Source organism: Chroicocephalus ridibundus, chromosome 3 (genome assembly GCF_963924245.1).
Source record: "Chroicocephalus ridibundus chromosome 3, bChrRid1.1, whole genome shotgun sequence".
NCBI lineage: Eukaryota > Metazoa > Chordata > Aves > Charadriiformes > Laridae > Chroicocephalus > Chroicocephalus ridibundus.
In genome coordinates this window covers 17,443,159-17,466,172 of record NC_086286.1, presented here as the reverse complement: position 1 = coordinate 17,466,172, position 23,014 = coordinate 17,443,159, and the positions used below count along the sequence as shown (strand labels likewise).

At 43.7% G+C, this 23,014-nt stretch overlaps 1 protein-coding gene across 2 annotated transcripts in view; it reads left to right on the top strand.

Annotated features, from left to right (window-relative positions):
• The first annotated feature begins 6,503 nt into the window (after window positions 1-6,503).
• The window catches only part of STUM (stum, mechanosensory transduction mediator homolog), a 45,333-nt gene continuing 28,822 nt past the window's right edge, over window positions 6,504-23,014 (top strand). For both annotated transcript variants that reach the window (XM_063328177.1, XM_063328178.1), the window contains exon 1: window positions 6,504-6,794. In XM_063328177.1, coding sequence (XP_063184247.1) covers window positions 6,608-6,794 — 187 coding nt within the window. In that variant the 5' untranslated portion in view covers window positions 6,504-6,607. The remainder of the gene's footprint in view (window positions 6,795-23,014) is intronic.

Genomic DNA, 23,014 nt, shown 5'->3' with positions numbered 1-23,014 from the left:
CTAAGATCTGCACAGTAATCTACTCCCACTTACCTTTCAGGATTGCTTCATCTTTCAGGCACCTAAATTTAGAGGTGCTTTACTACACAGAGAGGATATTTCCTTATTACAGAATTTTAGCTGCCTGTTGCTGCTCATTAGCGCTCCCCTATGGAGACTGGTACATCTCTCCCACCTGCAGTTCTGCTGTGCTTTATTTCAGGCTTCTGAACTCTGCCTAGGTCCCTCCGAGAAGCCACGATCAGAGGATGACAGATTTCATCTTGTGTGGTGGTACCGCTATTCAGCTTTTAAATACCAGTCTCTGGCAGAATATACTCACCCAGCAAACGGAACACACAGACACTTGGTTCTACTTTGCCTGAAATGTACTAAACCATTAGATGTTTGTCCTCCAAAAAGGGAGAAGCAGAAAGGATGCCAAATGGATGAAGATACCTCATCTTTCTTATTGGGTCCTCCCACTCTTAAACAGAAAAATAGATGCCGCAGACTTGATCATTCCTGGAAGATCTGAGGATCTGCCTCTCCAGCAACTGCAGTAGGGAACTTCCACGGCTATGTTGGGTAAACTGGACTGCTTGGGGTGAGGCGCCTTAAATGCCCTGGACCAGACTTGTGGCAGTTCTGAACTGCTGTAGATGGACCAGAATACGGCAAAAGAAATGCCAAAATTGTGCCTGTCTGTTGTGTGTGTCCTCCTTCTGCAAACTATCACACTGCAAGGAGGATAAAAGCTACTGAAGGGGAGAAGGATCGGGGTCTCATATCTTGGCAGACAGCAAGAACCTGGCAGTGTTTGGGTAAGGCCGGGACTGGAAGCTATATGGCATGGTGGAAGAGAAAACGCATCATCAGGTGGAGACATTGGGACTGGCTGAGCAAGGAGATTGCGACCAGTGGGAAAGAGGGGGAAAGAAAAAAGGAGACTACATTTATGAGGTGTAGGAATAGGCCTGGAAAACACAAACAGTTTAAAACTGCAAGCCTTGAGCATTTCCAAGCACAGTAACAGATCTACTAAACGACGATATAAGACGACTGAGGGGTCCAGGATACTAAATGCCACAAGACTTAACTCCTAAAAACGTCATCCTGCCCACACTCACAATCCTCAAGGCATTGAGCTCCAGATTTCCATGCCTATCTCACATTTCTTGGAAAACCTGGCATGTGGGGAGACCGAGACTAGAGAATTTAAAGCACAAACCCTCCTCTCGTCTCAAACTCCAAGACAACTGACATTTAACTTGCTGCTAGAAGGCATTTTCCATAACAAGACAGTGTTAGACAAGGCTGAAGGGCTTATGTGGGAGAAGCCCTCGTGGCTGGCACTGGACTTCAAAAGTGAAACACAGCAGAGAAGAACCATGTGCCTTTCAGTATCATTGCATATTTAACGGATGCTGTTTTGTTTGGGCTCCTTACGCAGGGAGCTGCAGCCACTCTGACTGGGGTGTCCACTCTACTTGCAGGGCAAGTGTGTATGACTTGGAACAGGGGAAAAAAGAAAAGCTTGTGCCTGCAGCATTGCTTTGGACTACCCCAGTAGGTCTACTACGTTCTCTAGCGCTTGTCCTCTTTCCCCACCTATCTTGTCTTGCTATGACAGGAACACATTTTCTCGGCTATCTTTTCCCAGCTTCTATATTGGGAGGATTTACTTACCACGGATTTTCTCTCTCCGAGCTGTACTGTTCATATTGGGCGAGATTAGGGGATGTTACAGAGCCTGGCACAGACACGTGGGGTCAATGTATAACAGTACAAAGCTGTTTGGAGGAAGAACAACTGCATGGACACCATGAGCTAGGAAGAAAGGAAAAGAGCTACATGCACTGAAACACGAGGACTATCAGTGATGAGATGCTCACGCTTCCTAGAAAGGACTGCAACTGTTTGCGCACAGGCTGCAAAGATGAAGGGATGCTTGAACTGACGCCTGGAAAGGAAGGCAGGAGCCAGGGTACCAGCTTTGTGCTGGAGGCCAAAGCATTTCTTGGTGATCTTGGCAGCATCATATACTCTCAGGACATCGCAGGACACAGCTGCAAATGCCACCATTAAAAGTCTTGGGCTAACAGAAATTTATGAAAAGAATAAGATTTCCCATTATTTTGTCTAAAGTCATGTAACGGAAGATGAATTTGTAAATATAAGGCTCCTATTGTTCCCACTGGAAGCAGTGCAGGATTTCCAACAGATTGGGCACTTCAGCTTTATTTTTTTTTTTCAAATGTCCCTCTGGAGTTTGTAACCAAACTAGTCTGGAGTCTTGTGTGTGCATGATATACCCATGTACTACGTCAGCACTAAGCGTAGCTCTCACTTGCACCAGGAAGAGTCCACAGCATCAAACCCAGCCTCATGTGACTGTCTGTCAGATGGAAACAATTTATGAGGTCTCAGTGCTATGACAGTCCTGCCACAACAGAGTCAAGGTGGGACGCAAGAGGTACTTAATGAATAAACCGTTCCTCTGCACCCAGAGGTACCTTTGTCTCTGTGAAGAAACAGGGCTCCCCAGCCTCAAGTTCAGATGATACAAAGGATTTGTTAAGGACACTGTCATGTCTATGAGCCAACAACTCTGATCTCCTGCACATGAATGGAATTAATTGATCTTTTCTGTTAGGAGGAAGCTGGACTCCCTGAACGAAAGCCTGCATTCGGTCACAATACCTGGACCAGGGCTGGATTTACAGTGGTGTGCTGGAGTGCAGACTGCAGGGCTCCTCCTGCACCCAAGGGCCTGTTAGCGAGCAATAGCTCTGCTTGGCTCCTTACTGTCTTTGTTAATAACACTTCTAATTTAATTTGTGTTTGGGTCTCTTTTTGTATCTCTCCTAACAGGCTTGTATGATACTTAAGACAATGGCTTTCGAAAGGATCCAAGCTCACGAATGAGGTTTATTTCAAAAAGATGGACCCCAGTTACTCTAAGTATGTCATTGGTATTCAATTTGTAGGTTTTCTCCCTTTCCAAAGTCGGAGGCAAACTGCAGCATGCCCAGTCCTCAAACCACTGTAACAGAGAAGTACCATCTTTTCATTTGCAGGATCTCTACTTCTCCACTGACTGCAAAAGAACAACTTAAATACTAGTACAAGCAGAAAAAGAAGTTAGTCTACAACAGCAGGGCAAACGCATACAACCAGCTGATCTTGACGTTCCCTTTGACTTGGCAGCACTTCACTTACCCGTTAGGGTATAATTAAAAACACCCATACCTGCAAAATGTTTGAAATACAGCTATTTATACACTGCAGAAACCCAAGAGAGGGAAAACATTCCATTATTAAGTCTCACATCCTAACTCCTTGAAAGTCAGCTAGTGACTGTAACATAAATGCCTTCTGCTGCTCTCAGCTAGGTGATCAGCTGCCTCTGGCTGGGAATTTAGTAGCCATGAGCTACCACATGACTCCTCCAGGCCTAACACATATAAAACTCCCAGGATACTGATGAAAGCTCCAGCATATACTTCCCACAGCAACATCCACTTGCAGTGTAACTAACCACAAAGGCTTCATAGTAAGACCACCAGCTTCTGTCAATCAGAAGGTCCAGCTTAAGTCTTGACAGCACTGAGACAATGGTATTTCACAAACATGTTCTCTATTCATGTTTGCTTGTCAAGCACCTGGCAATTATAGGTACTCTTTTCAAGATTAGAGGTAGTCAGAAGCCAGGTTTCTTTCGTTTTAAGAGATACAGCAGCACGGAAAGCCCACCCGTCTGCGGGAGTCCTGCAGTCTTGTTGCCACCTGGGCCAACTACAACACCCACTCTTTCACCAGACATTCAGGAGAATAAGGTATCTCATCTTCTTAAGACTACTAAGTGCCCACCCTTGAGGCACAGCTGCAATACTTGTCTTCAGTTTTACAGTGCTTGCCTCCTGCAGCACTACTGTGGAAAGAAGTTTGGAGAAGTCTTGGGAGGACGTGTCCCCAGTCCTGTGTGTCAATACACTGGTGCTACAGTGGTGTGCCAGGGGATTTCTGCAGCTTGAAATGCCACTTTGAATTCAGGTGGGTTTTTTTGGTTACTTGGTTTGGTTAGGTTGAGTTTTTTTAACCCCATTTTTTGTTTCAGCTGCAGACAAATAATGTGTGTATCGTTTCTGTGAGCTGTTTTCATGCTGAGAAGTGAGATGAATATTTCAAGTATCACATTTATACGTGATACCTCATTTTCCACAAAAAATTCAGCCCTGGGTCACATTTTTTTAACTAGGTCCTAGTGCACTTTTTCATTAACAACTGTCTTCCCTCACTTAAGTTCTCCAGTGCACAGAATCTTGTCTCCCGAGTAATGGTAAAGCATGCAGCACATGGGTGCTTGGTACAAGATGGTTTGCATGGTTATCATGCACCACTTGAGCATGGAACAATCACAGCAGAGTAATGTTGCCACCAATTCACTTGTTTAGAGAAGCTTGGAAGTGTCACAACTTGTTACACGATGGTATCTTTAATATACTCTGAGTCAGTCATAACTTCTGCCTGAGGCGCCTGAGAGCTTCCATGAACACTGGCAGCACAGAATTAATGATGCAGTTCAGTCTAGAAGTGGCTGCATTTTAGTAGCTCGTGGAGTAAGCCTTACACATTGCCAACTAATCTTAAAGAAATAAATTAATTAACTCATATTTGTCAAATGCTGTGAGATCTTCTAAGGAAATCTTCCATAAAAGCACAAGCTGTTACTAAGTATTTCTGACAAAATATTGTTTTAATTAATCTTAGTCTTTGATTTTCTATTTGGGCTATTCTCACAATGGCCTCTTGCTTGCCTTTAGTGTAAGTAATGTGGGCTCACCCACACATGATATCCAGAACCTTTATCTGTTCATCATCTGGTTGAGTCTACAGAGAATTCTATCACTGCAAGTTATTGATAATGTTCCAACTATGAGTTGTGCTTTGTACAGGCTCTAATTAGTCGATATTCATACCATAAAGATTTCTCATCTGACTGCAGTTTGATCACTCAGCAGAGAAAGACAGAATTTCATGTCAGTTACATCAGACCTTTTCAAGAGAAAGGTGCATCCCTCCAATAGCTTTGTGTCTAGAAGATAAAATAGGCTGTCATGGACTATTTTGACAGAAATAAATGTCACCATAAAAAAACCCAAAACCATAAAAAACCCACAGCCAACCCAGGTTGGCTAATAGGCTCCAGAAATACGTCTAAACTGTGTTTGTTTAAAAAGAAGTCAGATTTTTTTTGGATGAAAGGCACTCAGAAGATAAGCAAAAAAACCCCCCAACCCTGTCGTTAAAAATAAGAAATTTTACATGGGATGTGTATGTTTTTATGATTCAGAACCCAGCTATTAGAAAAGCAAAAAAAAAAAAAAAAGATCTAGGAACAGGGTTCTGCATCTGTGTAATTTAGTTTACCTAGCTTTTTTATTGTACTAACTTAATTGTAGTAATTTGTATTGATTTCGATTAACCTGTTGAATCATGTATTTGTCAGGCAGCATTCCGGTGGCATATATAAAGTACTTCAAGATTTTCTGCTGGGGTCTAAATTCCTAGCAAGAACTCCTCAGCAAAAATTCAGCTACGAAATGCACATTAAGACATAGGCTACCCTGCATCTCTTATGCAAAAATCCTGTATGCGTGTCACACTTACATTTTATATCAGGATTAATGCCTTTAATATTTTTCCTGTTTCCTCTGCTGAACCCTATCTGCAGCAACCAGCCTCGTCATAATTTTTAACTACGGATGCGTTCAAGTTCTATTACCATTTCGCCCATTAAACTGTGTACTGAACAATAATTACCAGCCCTACAAAAGGATATTTCATCTAGTGGTAATGATGTGAATTAAGATACATTTTCACTGTCCCAAACTGTGGTTAGCTTTTCAGGGGGTGTACTTTTCCCTTCCTTCTAATTCTTGTGGCTCTCCTCCCTTTTCCTTCTCTTCCGCCTTACAGCAGGGTGGGTTTTTTTTCCAAACAATAAACGAGCGTGGCTTTAATTTACATCTTTTCTTACACCTTCATAGCGCAGCTATTTTTAAAAGCGTATTGAAGTGGCTTTTCCCCCTTTCCAAGGGCCAAACGGGACAGCTCTTCCCCTCTCTTCTCGTTTCCCAGGCGGGGGCTGTGGCCTCCCAGCGCCCACCATGGGGCCGCGCTCCGTGGTGGGGGCGCAGCCCGGGTACGGCCCGGCCCGGCCCGGCCCGCCTTCTCCACCGCTTACCGCCACCGCCCCGCTCCGTTTCGGACGAGCTGACCAAATTCGGTGCCGGCGCACAGACCGGGGCGGAGAGGGGACCTGACCTGTGTGAGGCGGCCGGGCAGAAGCCCTGACAGGAGGGGCGCGGGGGGGGCAGACAGCGTGTCCGTTAGCTCAGATCGCCTCAGGGGCATTTTTAACCGACACCCCGGCGCGAGCCGCAGCGCGCGGGCGGCTCGTGCCTGGTCTGACCGGGGGCGGTAACGGCGGCGACGGGAGGGGAGGGGTCCGCGCGCGCGGGGGCACCCGGGAGCGCGCTCAGGCGGGGCCGCGCGGCGGCAGCGCGCGCAACGGCAGCTGGGTGCCCGGAGGGGGCCACCGCCAGCATCGGCCGCGCCGGCCATGGATCCCTTCCCCAAAGAGGGCGAGGGCGCGGCGGCCGGGGAGCCCAGCCGGGGCGCTGCCCCCTCCAGCGGGGTGGTGGTGCAGGTGCGGGAGAAGAAGGGCCCCCTGCGCGCCGCCATCCCCTACATGCCGTTCCCCGTGGCTGTCATCTGCCTCTTCCTCAACACCTTCGTGCCGGGGCTGGGTAAGGAGCCGCGGAGCTCCGGGCGCAGCGGGAGGTGCGGCCGTACAGACGGGACCGGGGTGGGAGGTGGTACTGCGGGCGGCGGGACGCGCTGTCCCCACCTGCCGCTACTTTGCTGGGGGAGCCGGACCCCGCCGCAGCGGCAACTTTCCCCGACGGCGCCGCGGGAAGGAATGGAGGGAGGGAAGGAAGGAAGGAAGGCGGGAAGCAGCGAGCCCCTCCACCGCGGCGGAAAGTTTTGCGGAGGGAGCGGTGGCCGCCTTCGCCGCGGGGTCCCCGGGGGAGCGGGCCGGCAGGGAGCCGTGGAGCCGAGAGTCGCCCGTCCCCTCGGGGCAGCGCCGGGGCTCTGCCGCGGCCGACGTGCTTCGTGGAAGACGGGGTGACATGTTGTCCTCGGACAGCGGGCAGGGAGCGGCGCCCGGGGCGACTGCCGGTGTGTCCCCCCCCCGCGGCGGAGCTTGGCTCTGTGACCCGGCGAGGCAGAGACCGGTCTCTGGGGCTGAGCCCCCCTGCGCCTTCCCACCCTTCCCTTCACCTCAGTCGGGGCACGGCCCGGCGCTGGGAACGGTGTGATTTAAGGGAAGGGCTTCAGCTCCTGGGGCTTTCGCGAACTGTAGTTTTAGTGAGAGGACCAAGGCGCAGAGCGACCACATCTCTCACCAGCAAAGGCCAGCTGTCAGAGCCCAGCTCCCCCCATTCCCCAGGGGCTCCCCTGAAAAACACTGCTCCTGTACCGCTACACTTAAGGAACTCACATCCAAAGAAACCGTGGGAATTCAGTGTTTCTGGATTTGAAGTCCCTAGTGAGCGACTCGGGTAATGCATCCCTAAACTGTGGCTGTAATCCCTTCTGTATTTTCCTTTCCTCCTTTTTAATTAGGAAATATTTGCTTACTGCAGCTGGAGCTTAGAGTTTGAATACTACAAAGGCAGATGGAACCCCAAGACTAAATACAAGTATTCTAATTGCAAGAAAAACAATCACATTCAAAAAAAAAAACTAAGCAAAAGCCATTAGTCCATACCTTGCATCTCTCATAGTCCATTCCTGGTCACCATTTCTGCTACTATGGCCACTGCAGGAGCCATCTTTGTGGCATGGTAGTATCTCCTAGCTTGCCCTGCTTTTAAAGAGCTACTGCCCTGCCCTTACCTGCTTTATATGTTTCAGGTGGCTTAATTCTTAAATGAATCTGAAATTCTTAAAGTTCTTCTGATTCAAGTATTACCTAAGTCTGAGTGGTATGCTGCATGCAACATGTACAAGCCATTGCTTTTCCAGTGTGTTTGCTCTGAACCTGCGGATGTACTCCAGAGGAAAACTTCCACCTTCTGAAATACCTCAGAATTTTCCTGTGGAAAGAATGGCATTGGTATACGTGCTTACAGATGTAATGCTGTGTGCTCAGGTGTCTTGATTTTGCAGCCCTCGTTTGCAGCCACCTGAAGAAAGAGGAGTGATGAATCAAACAGAAACTCTACAGTTGAGTGCTTTCATGGGTTTTTAGGTTATTGTTATTTAGTATTTAATTTCCCACCATCTTCAGAGAGAGGTGTTCAAAGCCAGAGCTTTCAAAGTGAGTGTAGTTTTCCATTGGAATTGAAGACACTACATTGTCACTGTAGGCATAAACAAAAAAAAATTACTTCCTATACCCTTTTCCTCATTTGAACGATCTTATACTTCATAGTATACTGTTTTTCACAGCACACTAGAAAACCCTTAGTGTTCTTCCATCATCCTAGGATCCCCATAAGCCATCCTCATGCCAGAATTGGCCTGAGGTGTCGTTATCTGCATGAAACTTTTCTCCGTCTGCTGCTGCAGGGCTGCTGGAGGTAGCCAGTGTTGTGCCTTCTCTCACATGGAAGGTATCAGTAAGGAATGCCAGCAGATAGTGCTTCCTTTCTAAAGGTGGGTGTATAGGGCTCCCAGCCCTTGCTGGCTTGCAAGCTCGAGAGTCTGGACTTTGCAGCCATGTTGGTTGTGTTATCACTGACTGGCTGGACCAGCCCAAAATGGTTTCAATTCTATTTCGGTCTTTTAAGAGGCAGATGTTTTTCTTTGAAACTTGTTTTCTGTTTGATGCACTGATTTCAGTGGTACTTTTTGGCTGTCTATGCCACTGTTCCTCCTGATCTTCTGTTGCAAAAGTAGCAAAACAAACAAACTACAAATTAAAATAAATCCTTCCATGTGGTGTTCTCACAGACTGGCAAAAAGCGTTGTTTTGGAGATGCATCCCAGACTCTCTATGCAAAGCATACCACTTAGTCTGTACATAAATGAAGCTGCTAATATCCTATGCATTTAGATAGAAAATTTACTCTGAGATAATATACCCAAGTAGAATATAGATATTTACAATCTTAGCCATATCCTGTCGTGTATCCCATAGCCCACACGCAAGGGGAAACAGGAGGAACACAAATCTACTGGATCTACTGGCAGGAATAGCCAGGGTAAAAAGAGATCTTGTGTCATTGTTGCACTTCAGCCATCTTGATGAACCGACCAACACTTGTAAAATAAAGAATTGTTGGAGTGGTGTGAAGTATTCACATCTAGGATGTGAGCCTGTTCGCAGTGAAGTGAATGGCAAAATTCCCATCAATTCCTGTAGTCCAGATTTATAACATGTTAAAATGATGTTTCACAAGCTTGCTGTGTATTTTGCCTGCTTAGGTGGAGAGTGGGACTGTGTTTAGGTGGTAATGGAAGTTCTCTGTTTTTCAGTCCCTGAATTCATTCCTCGTCTGTTTTGCACGTAGTTGTCTTTCACGTGTAGACTCTGCAGTGCAATTGCAATGAAGGGTCAGAAGGCACCGGAATAGACAAGAAAATAGGCAACACCGAATAAACCAAGTGTTTCACTGCTTGGAGACCGGAGCTCTTGAAGTGTTCATTAGTCCCCAGTACTTCAGACCAATGATAACCGAATAGAACTTGAGCTCCAATGCAGGCTACCAAATACTCAGTTTCTCAACATCTGAAAGCCTCTATTTTTTTCGGTTACATTATCTTTCCTACGTTATGGAAGTCATCTATGAGGGTGAAATCTGAGAATTTTAAACATCCAGTTTATTTTTCCTTTATGCTATTTATGTTTTGTAGTAGTACTCTATTTGGACGGGAGAAGTAACACTTTCTCTTTTTTTATAGTCAGTGTATTTTTTTCAGTTGGTTAATTTCAGGTTTTTATGTAGTAACCCAGAACTGCAGGTTTTAAGATGCATTGTAAACTGGGTTTTAATTAGTCTTTTCATATACGTTACAAAAAACTCATAGGAAATTTTTCCTACCCAGGGGAATAAGGTAACTTTTGCCTTGCCAAAACTTAAAATTCAGACCAAATGCAACCTAAAAAAGCTTGATTAGACCATCTACTTGTAATCTGTTTTGCAGAACAGCCTTGAAGTTACACACTGCTTCCATTCATTGTTATAGGTGCAACCACTTTGAGAATTTTTCATGGTCTGATGTGGTCTTCTGCATCTGATGTGGGCGCAGGGCTGAGCTGTAGGGAAGGTGTTCCTGGCTCAGGTAGGAGCAGATAGTATGAAAGGGAGGAGAGGGAGCTGCTGTTCTCAGTGAGTGCTTACCAAAAGCCATCGTGCTGTTAGCTACCAGCGTTGCAGCTCTACCACAGGCACCCTGTGTCACAGACACTGTAACCTCCCAGTTTGGCATAGGACTTCTGTAGCAGGCTCTGAGGCCACAGGGCCAAATCATGCTGAGATAAGCTCTGGAGAATGGAAGATGATGACACCAGCAGACATAAATTGGTGGTGTATCCTTTCTTTTTAGTTCCCACGGAATTGAGCAGTGTGCACCTCCAGCCGGTACGTGCTACAGATGGCAAGTGAGAGAAGGGGCTGGCCATGCCCTTTAGCTGGCAGACTGTGTTCTCTTGGAGCTGCCGTGTGCCAGTCAGCGTGGGAGAAGTTCTGGCTCCCTGTCATTCCCTGAGCTGATACATGGGAATCTTGCCCTCCTTCCTACCCATTTTTCCTTCCCTCGACATCACGTGTGTGGGAGGGGGAAAACGAAAGGGGAGAACTTGAGGGAAATGTGAGAAGTGAGTGGAATTATCTGAAAGTATGAGGTATTCTCTAAGATTAATCCCTCCTGTCAGGGAGGGGGTGGACTTCTGGATCACAGCCTGAATTATACATGTATACTATTTTTATGCAGGGAGTAATTGAAACTAACATAAAATTATGTTAGTGCAAGATAGGAGAGCAGCCACCCATAAGCCATGAAATAGCCGGTGGAGAAGATCATGAGTGACAGTCTCTCACAGACAGCTGGAGAAGGAAGGGATGATTCCCAGCCTGCTGAACTTTTTTCTTCCCCAGTGTACAGCTCTCCTGTTCATGGGTATGTCAGCTCCGTATCACAAGTCTTCTGCCATCTGTTTATTCTGCTTCAGTCGTGAGAGTTCAAGGGCTAGACCTTCAGCTATGTAAATATGGTATTAATGCTGAAATTATAGAAGCCAAGCATCTGCAGACGGCTCTCATTAGAAGCCATGCTCTCTTCAGCAGAACGAGCTTTCCGAAGAGCTGAATAGAAGTACAGAACACAACACTCAGGAAAGTTGCACGGATGAGATCTGCATAAAATTATTGATACCCATTTTATTTTTGTTGTTGGAATGGTAAATAGATGCCTTAAGCAGACATCCATCACCTTCATTATTGAAACAAAGAATTCCAAGGAAAAAACCACATTTTCTCATCTACAGTAGGGCAAATATTGCAGAAAATAAATTGGGGCTTTCAAACACCTGTGCATTAAAATATCAAACTTGCTTTGGCATTTATGATCCTTTTTAATCATTTTTTTTTCCTGTGGACATGCAAATCAATGAATCTGGGTGATTTACAGGCTCATTTGTGGAAAACAAAGGTTTTTCACATGTTTGTATGAATTTGTGAACTTCACTGATGGAATTCTTTAGCTAACATTACCTTTCAGCCTGGGATGTATGGTAGTCTGCAGAAACAAGCTATTTGTTCATGAGAGCATAATTAAACAAAGCAAACCTATTGTCAGTCAACATCACTCCATTGGGTTTTGTGTTTTCCACTGAAAAGATCAAGAAGTTCTTTATGGTAATTTCTTCATCTGTGTGTGCAAGGTGAGAAAGGAGACCTGCGATACAATGTGTGCATCCAGGTTACTGCTCCATTGCTGGTAGCAGTGGTATCAGATATTCCTCATGGTGAGGTAAAGTTGGGCAAGAGAACAACTGAATCTGCAGGTTTCTACTTCTCCTGTTCTTGTCCATATGGAGAAGGCCATTGATTTTCTACCCCCTCCCCCTGCCTTTTTTTTAAGCAGAGATTTAAGTGAGAAATAGAAGTGTCTTATATAATTTACTTGGCTGATCATATTGAACAGTCACTCGGCAATCTTGCCAGCACAGGGTAGTCTGGAGTATTTTTGTGCCATGAAGCGTCTGGACCATCTAGAATGACAAACAAGCTTGGAAAACTCAAAACTGCTTCGCGGATAATTTGTGATCAGAGTAAATGCCAAATTATTTCAAATTTGTAGCTCCTCAGTTGAGAAAATTCCCGACTGTGCATCTGATCAGCAAAAATAGGGTTCATAATAGGGTTTTATCTCTGCTGAGGGATCTGGTGTGGCCCCTCAGTTTTAATCCAGTGTCCAGTGGCATGCCCTGCTGTATTTTAGGAAGAAAGCTGCTTTCCGGCTGTATTTTATTAGCCCATACTTGCCTGAATACTTAATATATTATTCTTTTTCTTTCTGCCTTTCCTGTGTTTTACACTGGATCCCTTCCTTGATTTTATCCACATAGCCACTACAGTCACATATGTATGTGCTGTCTTTACTCATCATCCTCCCATGGCCCTTGCTTTACAAACGCAGTTACAAAAGCACAGCAATGCCTTGTTCTTGACTAAAGTCTCTGTCACAGTCCAAATATTTAGTACTGTTTATGTCCTTTGGTTAGTTTTTGCTCTTCCCTAGTTGTAGTTCGTAAAAGTCAGCTTTTGAGCTCTACTTGCACTTATAACAACTTTTTCGTTCATTTCACTGTCAAGCTGTGCTGCTGCTTTTGAATTGCTGTCAGTGCCAGACAAACTTAAACACAAACAAGTTTCTCTCCCCTCCCTCATGCCTTCTGTTTCCATCAAAATAGAAGACAAAAGAAATGGCCAGTGACGTTTTTGATCACTGCTGTCGATGAAGCAGTTCTGTGGAGGTGTTCATTACTTAATGAACACGTAAGGAGACAGGGTTTGCTCAGCATTTTTCAGACTTGTTTGTCATTTAATGCAATTTGGACAGATGTACTTGAAGATTAAGAGTGAAGGTGGGAGCAGACAGTGGAGAAGAGCTGTTAAACGGCCAAGCAAACCAACTGAATTTTAAGGAGTCTGGAAAGCTGTTCCAGACAAAGTGTGTGACGTGGAGAAAAAGGGAGAATCAAGCCCAGAAGGAGAAAAGTACATTCGCAGAGATTTGGTGAGAAGGCCAAAGAACTGGAATTTCTTGCCGCAAGAAGCAAGGAGTGAAAGCATTTGAAGACGGAAGTAACTTGCATGAGGACAGTGCTTTTGACGAGTGAATTTTGGCTAGTCTGGATTGCAGGGCGGAGGTGAATCGTTCTGCTCTGAATCAGTAGGTGTTGCAGAGATTTACAAACTCTTGAGAAAGCATCATTGCCTGCAGCAGTTCCCTGCCATTTTGTCTCTGTTCCACCACGAAAAGAGCATTGAGAGTTTGTGGAGCTGTTCAGGATAGTCAAGGGAGGAGCGGGAAGCAGCAATCCATGTTCCACCATGAAAAGAGCATTGAGAGTTTGTGGAGCTGTTCAGGTTAGTAAAGGGAGGAGCAGGAAGCAGCAACCAGGTGTCTCAGGCTCTTTCTTACCCATCAAATTGCATGCAGCACCCTGAACACAAACACATCCATAGGTGGCAGCAGCTGGCACAAAGCAGAAAGGTGAATTTTAGAATCTGTATACAATTTTTAATTTTGTGGAGAAACAAGTGATTGGATGGTAAAGGGATTCTAAAATAGTCCCTACATTTGTAAAAGGGACTGGAGTTTGCAATGGATTTATGAAAACTTTCATTCAGAGGTAACCTGGAAAGTAGAAAAGGAAAAGAGCTTTCTTTTCTTTTTTTCTATGAGATATAAAGTCAATCTGCCATGTAACATTCTGTCTTTGGACTTGTCTTCATTTTAGAGCTTTACAACTTTGAAGTTAGACAGTCGCAGCAGTACAGTAGATGTACATGAACTTGGTTGTAGCACTGTACAAAGATGGTGGTCAATAAAGATAGAACAGAACAGAATAGACTATTTTAGATGGAAGGCACCTACAGCAATCATCTAGTCCAACTGCCTGACCAAAAGTTAAAGCATGTTGTTAAGGGTGTTGATGCAAATGTCTCTTAAATGCTGACAGGCTCGGGGCATCGACCACCTCTCTAGGAAGCCTGCTCCAGAGTTTGACCACCCTCTCAGTAAATAAATGCTTCCTAATGTCCAGTCTAAACCTCCCCTGACACAGCTTTGAACCATTCCCATGTGTCTTATCACTGGATGCCAGGGAGAAGAGATGACCACATCCCCCTTCACTGCTCCTCCTCAGGAAGCTTTAGAGAGTGATGGGGTTGCTCCTCAGCCTCCTTTTGTCCAATCTAGACAATTCCAAAGTCTTAGCTGCTTCTCATAGGACATGCCTCCCAGCCCATATCTGGAAGAAGGTAAAGCAGTTTAGAGTGTTGTGCCTATGTTCAGTACTTGGGATTTTGCTAGTATAAAGGTTTTCACATCTGGGAAAGCTTACTGTCATTTAAAAACATTATCTGTGCCTTACACAAATTCTGGACAGATTTTTGAAGTTACTGCTCCAGCAGCAAGGGAAGCAGAAGGGAATCCTCACCTCTGCTGCAGCTATTCCAGTTCACAGTCCAACACCTTATTTGAAACTGCAGTTAGAGCTCACTCGCCTTTCAGATGCTGGTCTGTGAACTGGAGCAGCTGTGGTGTGATGCACACATAAGGAAGCTGGTGTGGCAGCAGTATTCCTCAGCAGAGAGCTGGACTTAGCACCACACAGCAACCTTGGACATCACTGAATACAAGCCAGACCCAGGACGCGACAGCAGCGTGGGCCCAGCCTCACTTGAGAAAGAATTTGTGTTGACCGAGCTTGCTTTAGAGATCTCAGGAATGTGAAAGCTGGGTTTCCCTGGTTCTGCTGAAGAGTGGGAGCTTTTTCATCAAGTGAAGGAGTTAATCCCTCTTTCTCTTCCCACTTTTCCCAGGGTTTGTGAGCATTTATGTTAACTAGGAGCCCTAAAATGAAAACATTGTAAGAACTTGAGAAAAATCCCATGCCATTCTACCTAGTGATATTTTACTTGCTGATTTCTGATGTTATAAACTTAGTAGGTTTCATTGTGTGTAGAGTCAAGGAAAAAGTAAATAGATGGAACTTGAATATTTGATTTAAAAATACTCATTTCCACAGAATGCTTTCTGTCCATCTTACCACTTGGAAGCTGCTCTCACCCTCCTTCCTCCAGCAACTGCCTTATTATAAAGGCAGTTCAAAGCTCAGTTTTTCCATTACGACGGAGTTAGGGGCCAAACAACTTCTGGTTAACTACTTGACAGCCCCTCAAAAGGCCTAGTAATGCAATCCTGACTCTCACAATATTTGGTATTTCCTTAGAACCCTGTCCCTTGAGGCTCTTGATTAGATGAGACTCTCTGCTTTCAAGAAAAGAAAAAACCATAACTCTCATGGCTTTGGAGCAGGATTTGAAGATATGACCCTGTCTCAAAAAAAAAAAACCCCAAAACTGGGTGGGGGGATGGAGGAGAGAAAAAATGAATTGCATTTAAAAAAAAAAATAATCTCAGTTTTGGAGAACCCAATTCATGATTTTTTAGCACTGGAGAATATCAATATTATACTGAGCTTTTAAATTAAAAAAGTAGATAAATTGCTAAGTAATTTACAACTCTGCTAGACTAGACAAAACCACAGACAGTCATGTCTTTCAGCATATGATTATGAAATATCCAGATTAGTAAATATAAATGAGTTGGTTGATGAAAGCTGATTGGTAATACACTAACTTAAGTTAAAAGCTCCAGTATAAGCATACCCAAAGGATATGCCCAGAGTGGATCACGGTCAAATCTTGTTAGAGGAAAGGGTGAATACAATCAATAGAGGAGCTGTTGGAAGCATAATCCTGTTCACTGCAGGGATTCCGTCTGTACCGCATTTCTAACTTCAGTAATAATGCTTATACTTATACAACTGTGCAGGGGATGAAGGCTACCATCTTTGGGAATATGAACTTGAACATACGGCAGATAATTATCCATCATCTCACCAGCTTGTCATTTATCTAGGCTGAACTCTCAGTTTGCCACAAGCACTGGTGAATATCCACACAAAACTCACCAATGAGTTTGTGGATAGTAATTTTGTTTCAGTTATGACAAAATCAAGTTTGTAATGAATGCAAAGCCTAAATGGTCAAATTAATCTTGACATTGTGTTGGGAAAAGTTTCAATTGAACTAAATAAGAATGTTGTTTTAAAAAGGTGTTTGTACATTTTGAGGTGTTAAAAGCCCTTGAAGAACTGAAATTTTAATGGAGGTTAATAAACTAGATTATAATGAGCCATTGTTACAAGTTTACTATGTTAAAAAGTTGAGTCATTTTACAAAGTATGAATCATAATATTTATGTGAAAATATTTAGCTGAAATGAAGTAAGTCCAATGATCACATTAGTATAACACTGTCCAGCTGAAAGAGTTTTGCTGGTTTAAGTTTAAAATACGTATTTATTTATATGCATATATCTATTACATATGCCCATATGGTGACGTGAGATCTTGGGTTTAAATGATTTCTTCCTTATGTAGGTAGAAAACTGTTTGTTGTATCTGTTTTTTAAGCACATTCGTAAAAGAATGGATTTTAGATTTCATAAATGGCTTTTGTTAATTCGCTATTTTTAAAATACTTGCAAGACCTCTTCTGTTGCCATGACAATTTGATTTCCATAAACATGCTTTTTTTGTGTGTGAATATCCATCGTTATATTTGCTATGCTGTGTTGGGGAAAGGAGATGGCAACTTGACACCATAGAAATCACTATGCGGAGGGGCCCATATAGTCAAACCTCTTTCACTGACAGCGGTCAGGACTAGATTCTTTATAGCAAGATAAAATAAGCTGTTGGATCAAGGTTTATGTATTTATACTCCCTGTAAATTAAAAGATTATTTTTTTTCATATCTTCTTGTAAACACTGTTGTGGAGTCAGGAAGCTCTAAGTTTCCTTTCCACTGAAAATTCCTTCCAAGAATCTGAAGACTAAATTCTAGCTAAAAGTACAGCTGCATCTCCTTGGGTCTACACAGACAAAGCAACTGCAAGGACATACAACTCTCGTTGCCCTGAAACCCCCTCTGGATTTTCCGTCCTAGTGGGAGGGGTTCACAAAGGATTTAGGACTGTGAGAAAGAACTGGTCACAAATTGAGACATTTGTGAGGTGTAGCCCAAAGAAAATCCCTTTCTATTGTGGGGTCAGCATGGTTCCCCATACCTTCCTTCTGTCTTTGTGAAATTATTGCAACAAATCAGACCTGTTTCTGAACTCATTTGCTCCAGACTGGTCATCAAGTAATCTGTTGAAAGAGTAAGTACATTGGTTTTGATGTAGTTAGACAATTTAGTTAGAGCAGAGTCTATGGATTCTAATGCTGCAGATTCTGCACCATTAAATTATCTCTCTTGATCTATTTAATTGTGAAAGCATTGCCAAATCTTCCTGTCCATATTGCAAGGATGATAATGGTCTCTGTGCTTTAGCTCTGCACCCAACAAACTGATTAATACCAGAGACAGCTTAGCAGGGGTTTTAGAAGACAAATACTATTATTTTTTAAAACAATCTTTTGGACTCAGCATCACAAGATTTTTTCCTCCTACTGAAATTTCATTGTGGCTACAGAGAGCTGATGGGATGGTTCCTTTTCTCATGTAAAAGAAAGAACAGAGCACGGGAACTACAAACATTGGTAATTCTGAGTACAAAAATGCTCTCTTGTTTTCTCTTTTAAAAAACAGAAGGTCATTTTATACATTGACTTGCACCTGAGTGCTTATTTCACTCAGTCCTCTGCTCCTCCCACACATCCCACGAAACCAACATTGAAATGGATTCTCCTGGCAGTCCTTTGAAGCTGACTCCCTGAGGTAATCTAACTTTCATCTTGTTTACATTGGTCAGCTGTACATGGTGACCTGATTTTTGTGCCCTGAGAGCTAGCCCCTTACATCACATACTGCCACAGAAGGCTAGTGTTCTTTCATACCCATGCTGCAGAGGTGTAGGTAGCTGCACAAGTGCAAGGCACAGCTTGAACCAAGCCATGAATGTGGGTAGAAGAATGGGGAGGGCTCTGGGTCCAGCCATCAGCCATTCTGGGTCACCAACCCATCTTGATCCAAATAAGTCCTTACGCACAAGGGTGCCAACATACAAATTCTCATTTCCATGACAGTTAAGCCTCAGTATTCCCACTTCGGATATTAGATTCAAGGCAACATAGTTAAAAATAGGATGTGTCTCCTTGTGCTGCGTGCAGCAGATACCTAGAAGAAACCTGTGGTGGTGCCAGGAATAGAGTTCAGACCGAGCATTAGTTCCCGGGAACCATTCTTGCTCAGCAATTACACAATGAATCCTCCTTTTGGTAAAGCTGTGGTGAATAAATAGTACCAACCCACCCTTAGGTATTATCAACACAAGGAAAAAAAGATTTTTCTTATGTGTATTAACTAAAATGTGGTGTATACGTGGTGTGATTGCAGATCTGGCCCATGTGCATATATGTTCTGCTGTCATATCAGTGCTTTCAGTCCACTAGGCATTCTTTTGGTGCTCATTTACTCTCTGTGTGCCAAGACAGAACTGTTCAGAGAGGATATTTCTAGTTGCATTGAGGACTGCAGGTCACATTGCTTGGAGCAACAAGCGGTCATTTGAACCACTGCAAAACAGGTACAAAATGTAGCCATTGCAAGCTCAACCCGCTTGTCAGAACTGGGGATCCACAACCTGCAGAGCAATATGGTGTTGAGCCTCTAGAACCAGTTTGCCTCACCTCTGCTCACCATTTTTGCTTCTTATTGTAACATTTATGGGAAGAGTTCACAGTTTTATAGTACCTTAACAGTGCAAGGAGAATTGGGCTCAGATGTAAGGACTAATGTGAGCTGGTCCCTTGAGGTTGCTCCTGTGAATAAGTATTACTCACTGTGAAGAAGAGGTGTGTAACTGGGCTCTTACATGCACTTAAAACCAGAGAATATGCTTCCTAAGTTGTAGTATTAAGTAGGATACCCATTGAGAACTATATTTCCCAAATTAGACAGTAACCAAAGATAAAAATCTGAAGCTGTTACATCACAAAACTTACCCTGCTTTCTCCCTTACAAACATGGTTTTAAGTATTTATGACATTTCATCATATTCTAGCAAATGTTCTTCAGTATATTTTGCAAATGGAGTCATACCTAAATGACATGAGACCTTACTCTAGGGACTGTGATTTAAGTCTTTCCTGAGAAGTCCACTATTTACTGGTATGAGAAGTGCCAAGTAGGTTGAGCAGGGTGTTACTGCATTATTATTTCAGTAGCACTGTGAAGTGCAGACTACACTCAGGTCCTGTTATGATACAGAAATATGAAGGAAGAGTTATATCACACACTTAGGCTGTTTGCAGTATGAATGGAGAAGTCAGAGGAATATCTGGGAAGTTAGTGGCACAACTGGCAAGGAATCTACATGCCCAGCAGAAAAGGACCTGGGGGTGTTGGTTGACAGCCGGCTGAATATGAGCCAGCAGTGTGCCCAGGTGGCCAAGAAGGCCAACAGCATCCTAGCCTGTATCAGGAATAGTGTGGTGAGCCGGACTAGGGAAGTGATCATCCCCCTGTACTCGGCACTGGTGAGGCCCCACCTCGAGTACTGCGTTCAGTTTTGGGCCCCTCGCTACAAGAGGGACATTGAGGTGTTGGAGCGTGTCCAGAGAAGGGCTACAAAGCTGGTGAGGGGCCTGGAGGACAAACCTTATGAAGAACGACTGAGGGAGCTGGGGTTGTTTAGCCTGGAGAAGAGGAGGCTGAGGGGAGACCTTATCACCCTCTACAACTACCTGAAAGGAGGTTGTAGAGAGGTGGGGGCTGACCTCTTCTCCCTGGTGACAAGTGATAGGACGAGGGGAAACGGGTTCAAGTTACGTCAGGGGAGGTTTAGATTAGATATTAGGAGACATTTTTTCACTGAAAGGGTTATTAAACATTAGAATAGGCTGCCCAGGGAGGTGGTGGATTCACCATCTCTGGAGGTGTTTAAAAAAAGGGTAGATGGGGCACTGAGGGACATGGTTTAGAAGTGGCTCTTGTCAGGGTAGGCTAAAGGTTGGACTCGATGATCTTAAAGGTCCCTTCCAACCTCAACAATTCTATGATTCTATGATTCCATGACTTCTTGCAATTTCGTGCCTCAAATCAGGCAGCCATACCTTAGTTTCCATTAATCTCTTCTAAGAAAACTGTTTTTGATGAACTACCTCCATCACTCTTGGACTTTGTCAGGAAGCGAGGTGTTGTCTGTGCCATGCATTAGTGAAAATGCAAGAAATAGGTAGGATGGACAAGGCAGTTGGTAGTTCGGATGTGCTAGTTACTCCCTCAGATGATCCTATACCTGTGAAAGCTACACACTACTTTGTACACTCGAGGGAGACTTCAGCGTGTTTTAGTTAGTATGTGGCAAAAAAACCAAAAACCCAAAGCCAAGCAAGCCTTTTTTTTTTTGTAGCACAGATGCACCCTAGAGTTGCCATTTGAAAGAACACTGATTTGTACCGTGTCTTCTAGTTTAGTATTAACAGATACTTGCAGTAAGTACGCTCCACTGTATTCCTTCTCGTTTACATCACATTTGTGTGCAACATGGGGTCTTACTGTGACCTTAAAACGTACTGTGTAGGTGACCATGGCACTGTACAGACAATAGAAAAAGAATGGGTCCTATCCCAGAAGCTTGTGAGAGAAATGTAACACCAAGAGTCAGATCAGAGTTAAAAGAAATCTTAATAAAAACACACAATACAGTGTAATGAAAAGAAAAATATTTCCTTGAGTTGTATGTTTAAAGGACGAGTTTTAAAGGCACAGTTGGGACTTGTTTCTTAGCAACAGGGCTCATCTGAGCCATGCAAACACTGTCATGTTGGAAAAAGATACCCTCAAGAAGAAAGGCAATATGAAAGGAGCTAGAGACATCAAATTTAGATGTCTTCCTGCTGTTGCAGGAGAATTTTATCAGCATTGCATAGTCTTCAGGCAATGACCAAGGTCATTTTGATAAACTGTAATGATCAGAACAAAGAACTTGTCTTTACTTGTCTTTCTCAAAAGGGAAGAATGGCAAAAATAACATTTAAAAAGATGTACATTGATATTACAGGGATACCATAAACCATAGTTTAGGTCCTGTCTTCCTCTGTATCCATAATAACATAGCTGTATTCTACAACGAGGACATAGGAGTCCTACAGAACGAAGTCCTTGCTCTGTTGTACCTCATACTGTATGTTGATGTATACTAGATGTTTCAGAGGACAGTCTTTAATGCAATAACCTGCCTATAGCAAAAGCTCCTCCTAAAGGAGTTGATTAGCTATCTGATACACCAAAGCAGAAGATAATTTTTAGTAATATTATTTAGTCAAAATAGCTTAGTGGAAAGTGTTCTTTTTATTGGACGTCTACCTGTGCATCTGAGTTGGTTGCCATTATCATCTGTGGGAAGGAATTAGGAACTATCAGCGCGTGATTCATCTCTTCTCTAAAATAGGTTAAGTGAATCACACCCTCTGGAGGCCTCTGTCTCTTTATTTTTCTTTTTTGACTGCAAAGTGTAACTGGCTCAAATTAAGGAGACACCTCCCTTTCAGATACCTGAAGTTAGGTCAGATGAAAGCTACTGATTAACTGGTTTGCAAAATAAGGCATTTGCTTTAATAGTTTCAAAATACATCATGCATTGCCCACACATCTTTTTGGATCTAGTCTTGTCCTTACAAGAACTCATAAGTAGGTCTGACCTCCATGCTGTTTCCTAATGCATATACATCTACCATGTCTGTCTCATGTAATTTGTATATTTTTGAAGCTTAGACCTCCTGATCTTTCTCATGAGTCCTCACATAAAAACCTTTAACTTCTGTAATTACTATCATTGCCCTTTCTCATAGCTCTTTGACAGCTCTTTTCCGAACTGTATGTGTACTGGGTGTTGGTGAAAAGGTTTTGGCAGCAGAGGGCTGTAGGGGAGGGGGGACACCTCTGTGAAAACAGCTGCAAGAGACATGCATGGAGAGCCCATGCTGGAACAGGTACTTCTGCCAAGAGCTGCAACTTGTAGAGAGCCCATGCTAGAGCACATTTGTCCCGAAGGACTGCAGTCCATGGAACGATCAACACCAGACCAGGGGAAAAGCATCAGGAGGAAGGAGTGGCAGAGAAGAACTGCTGTGAATTGACACCCCCCTACCTTCCCCATCCATTTTGTACTGCTCACAGTGGGGCTGAGATAGAGGAATCAGGAATGAAAGAGTAAAGTTGAACCTGCAGGCAGGGGGAAAATAAGGGGAGGAGATAGTGTTTAATTTGTCTGTTTCCTCACTATCCAAACCTTTTTTTATTGGCAATAAATATTTTCGCTAAGTCCAGTCTGTTTTGCCTTTGACTGTAAATGTCTCTATCTTGACCTACAAACTTATTCATCTTATTTTTGCCTTCTGTACTGTGGAGGGGAGTGAGAGCGCAGCTGGGCAGGTATCTGACAGCCCGCCAAAGTCAAACCACCACAGCACATCACTGATTTCTGTAATGCCATTGTAACTTCTTCCGTAACATCCTTCCTCTAGTACAGTCTAAAATCTTGTTAGCTTTGCTGACTGTGGAACACCTGGAGCACTGTCACTACACTGCTCATGGTGATATTTAGATCCTTTCCTTGAAGGATGTACTGGATGTTCACAATGTTATTTCCTTTATGCATTATCTATGGTATAGAAAGTATGAAAGAGGTCCTTGCATGCTCCACATCAGTA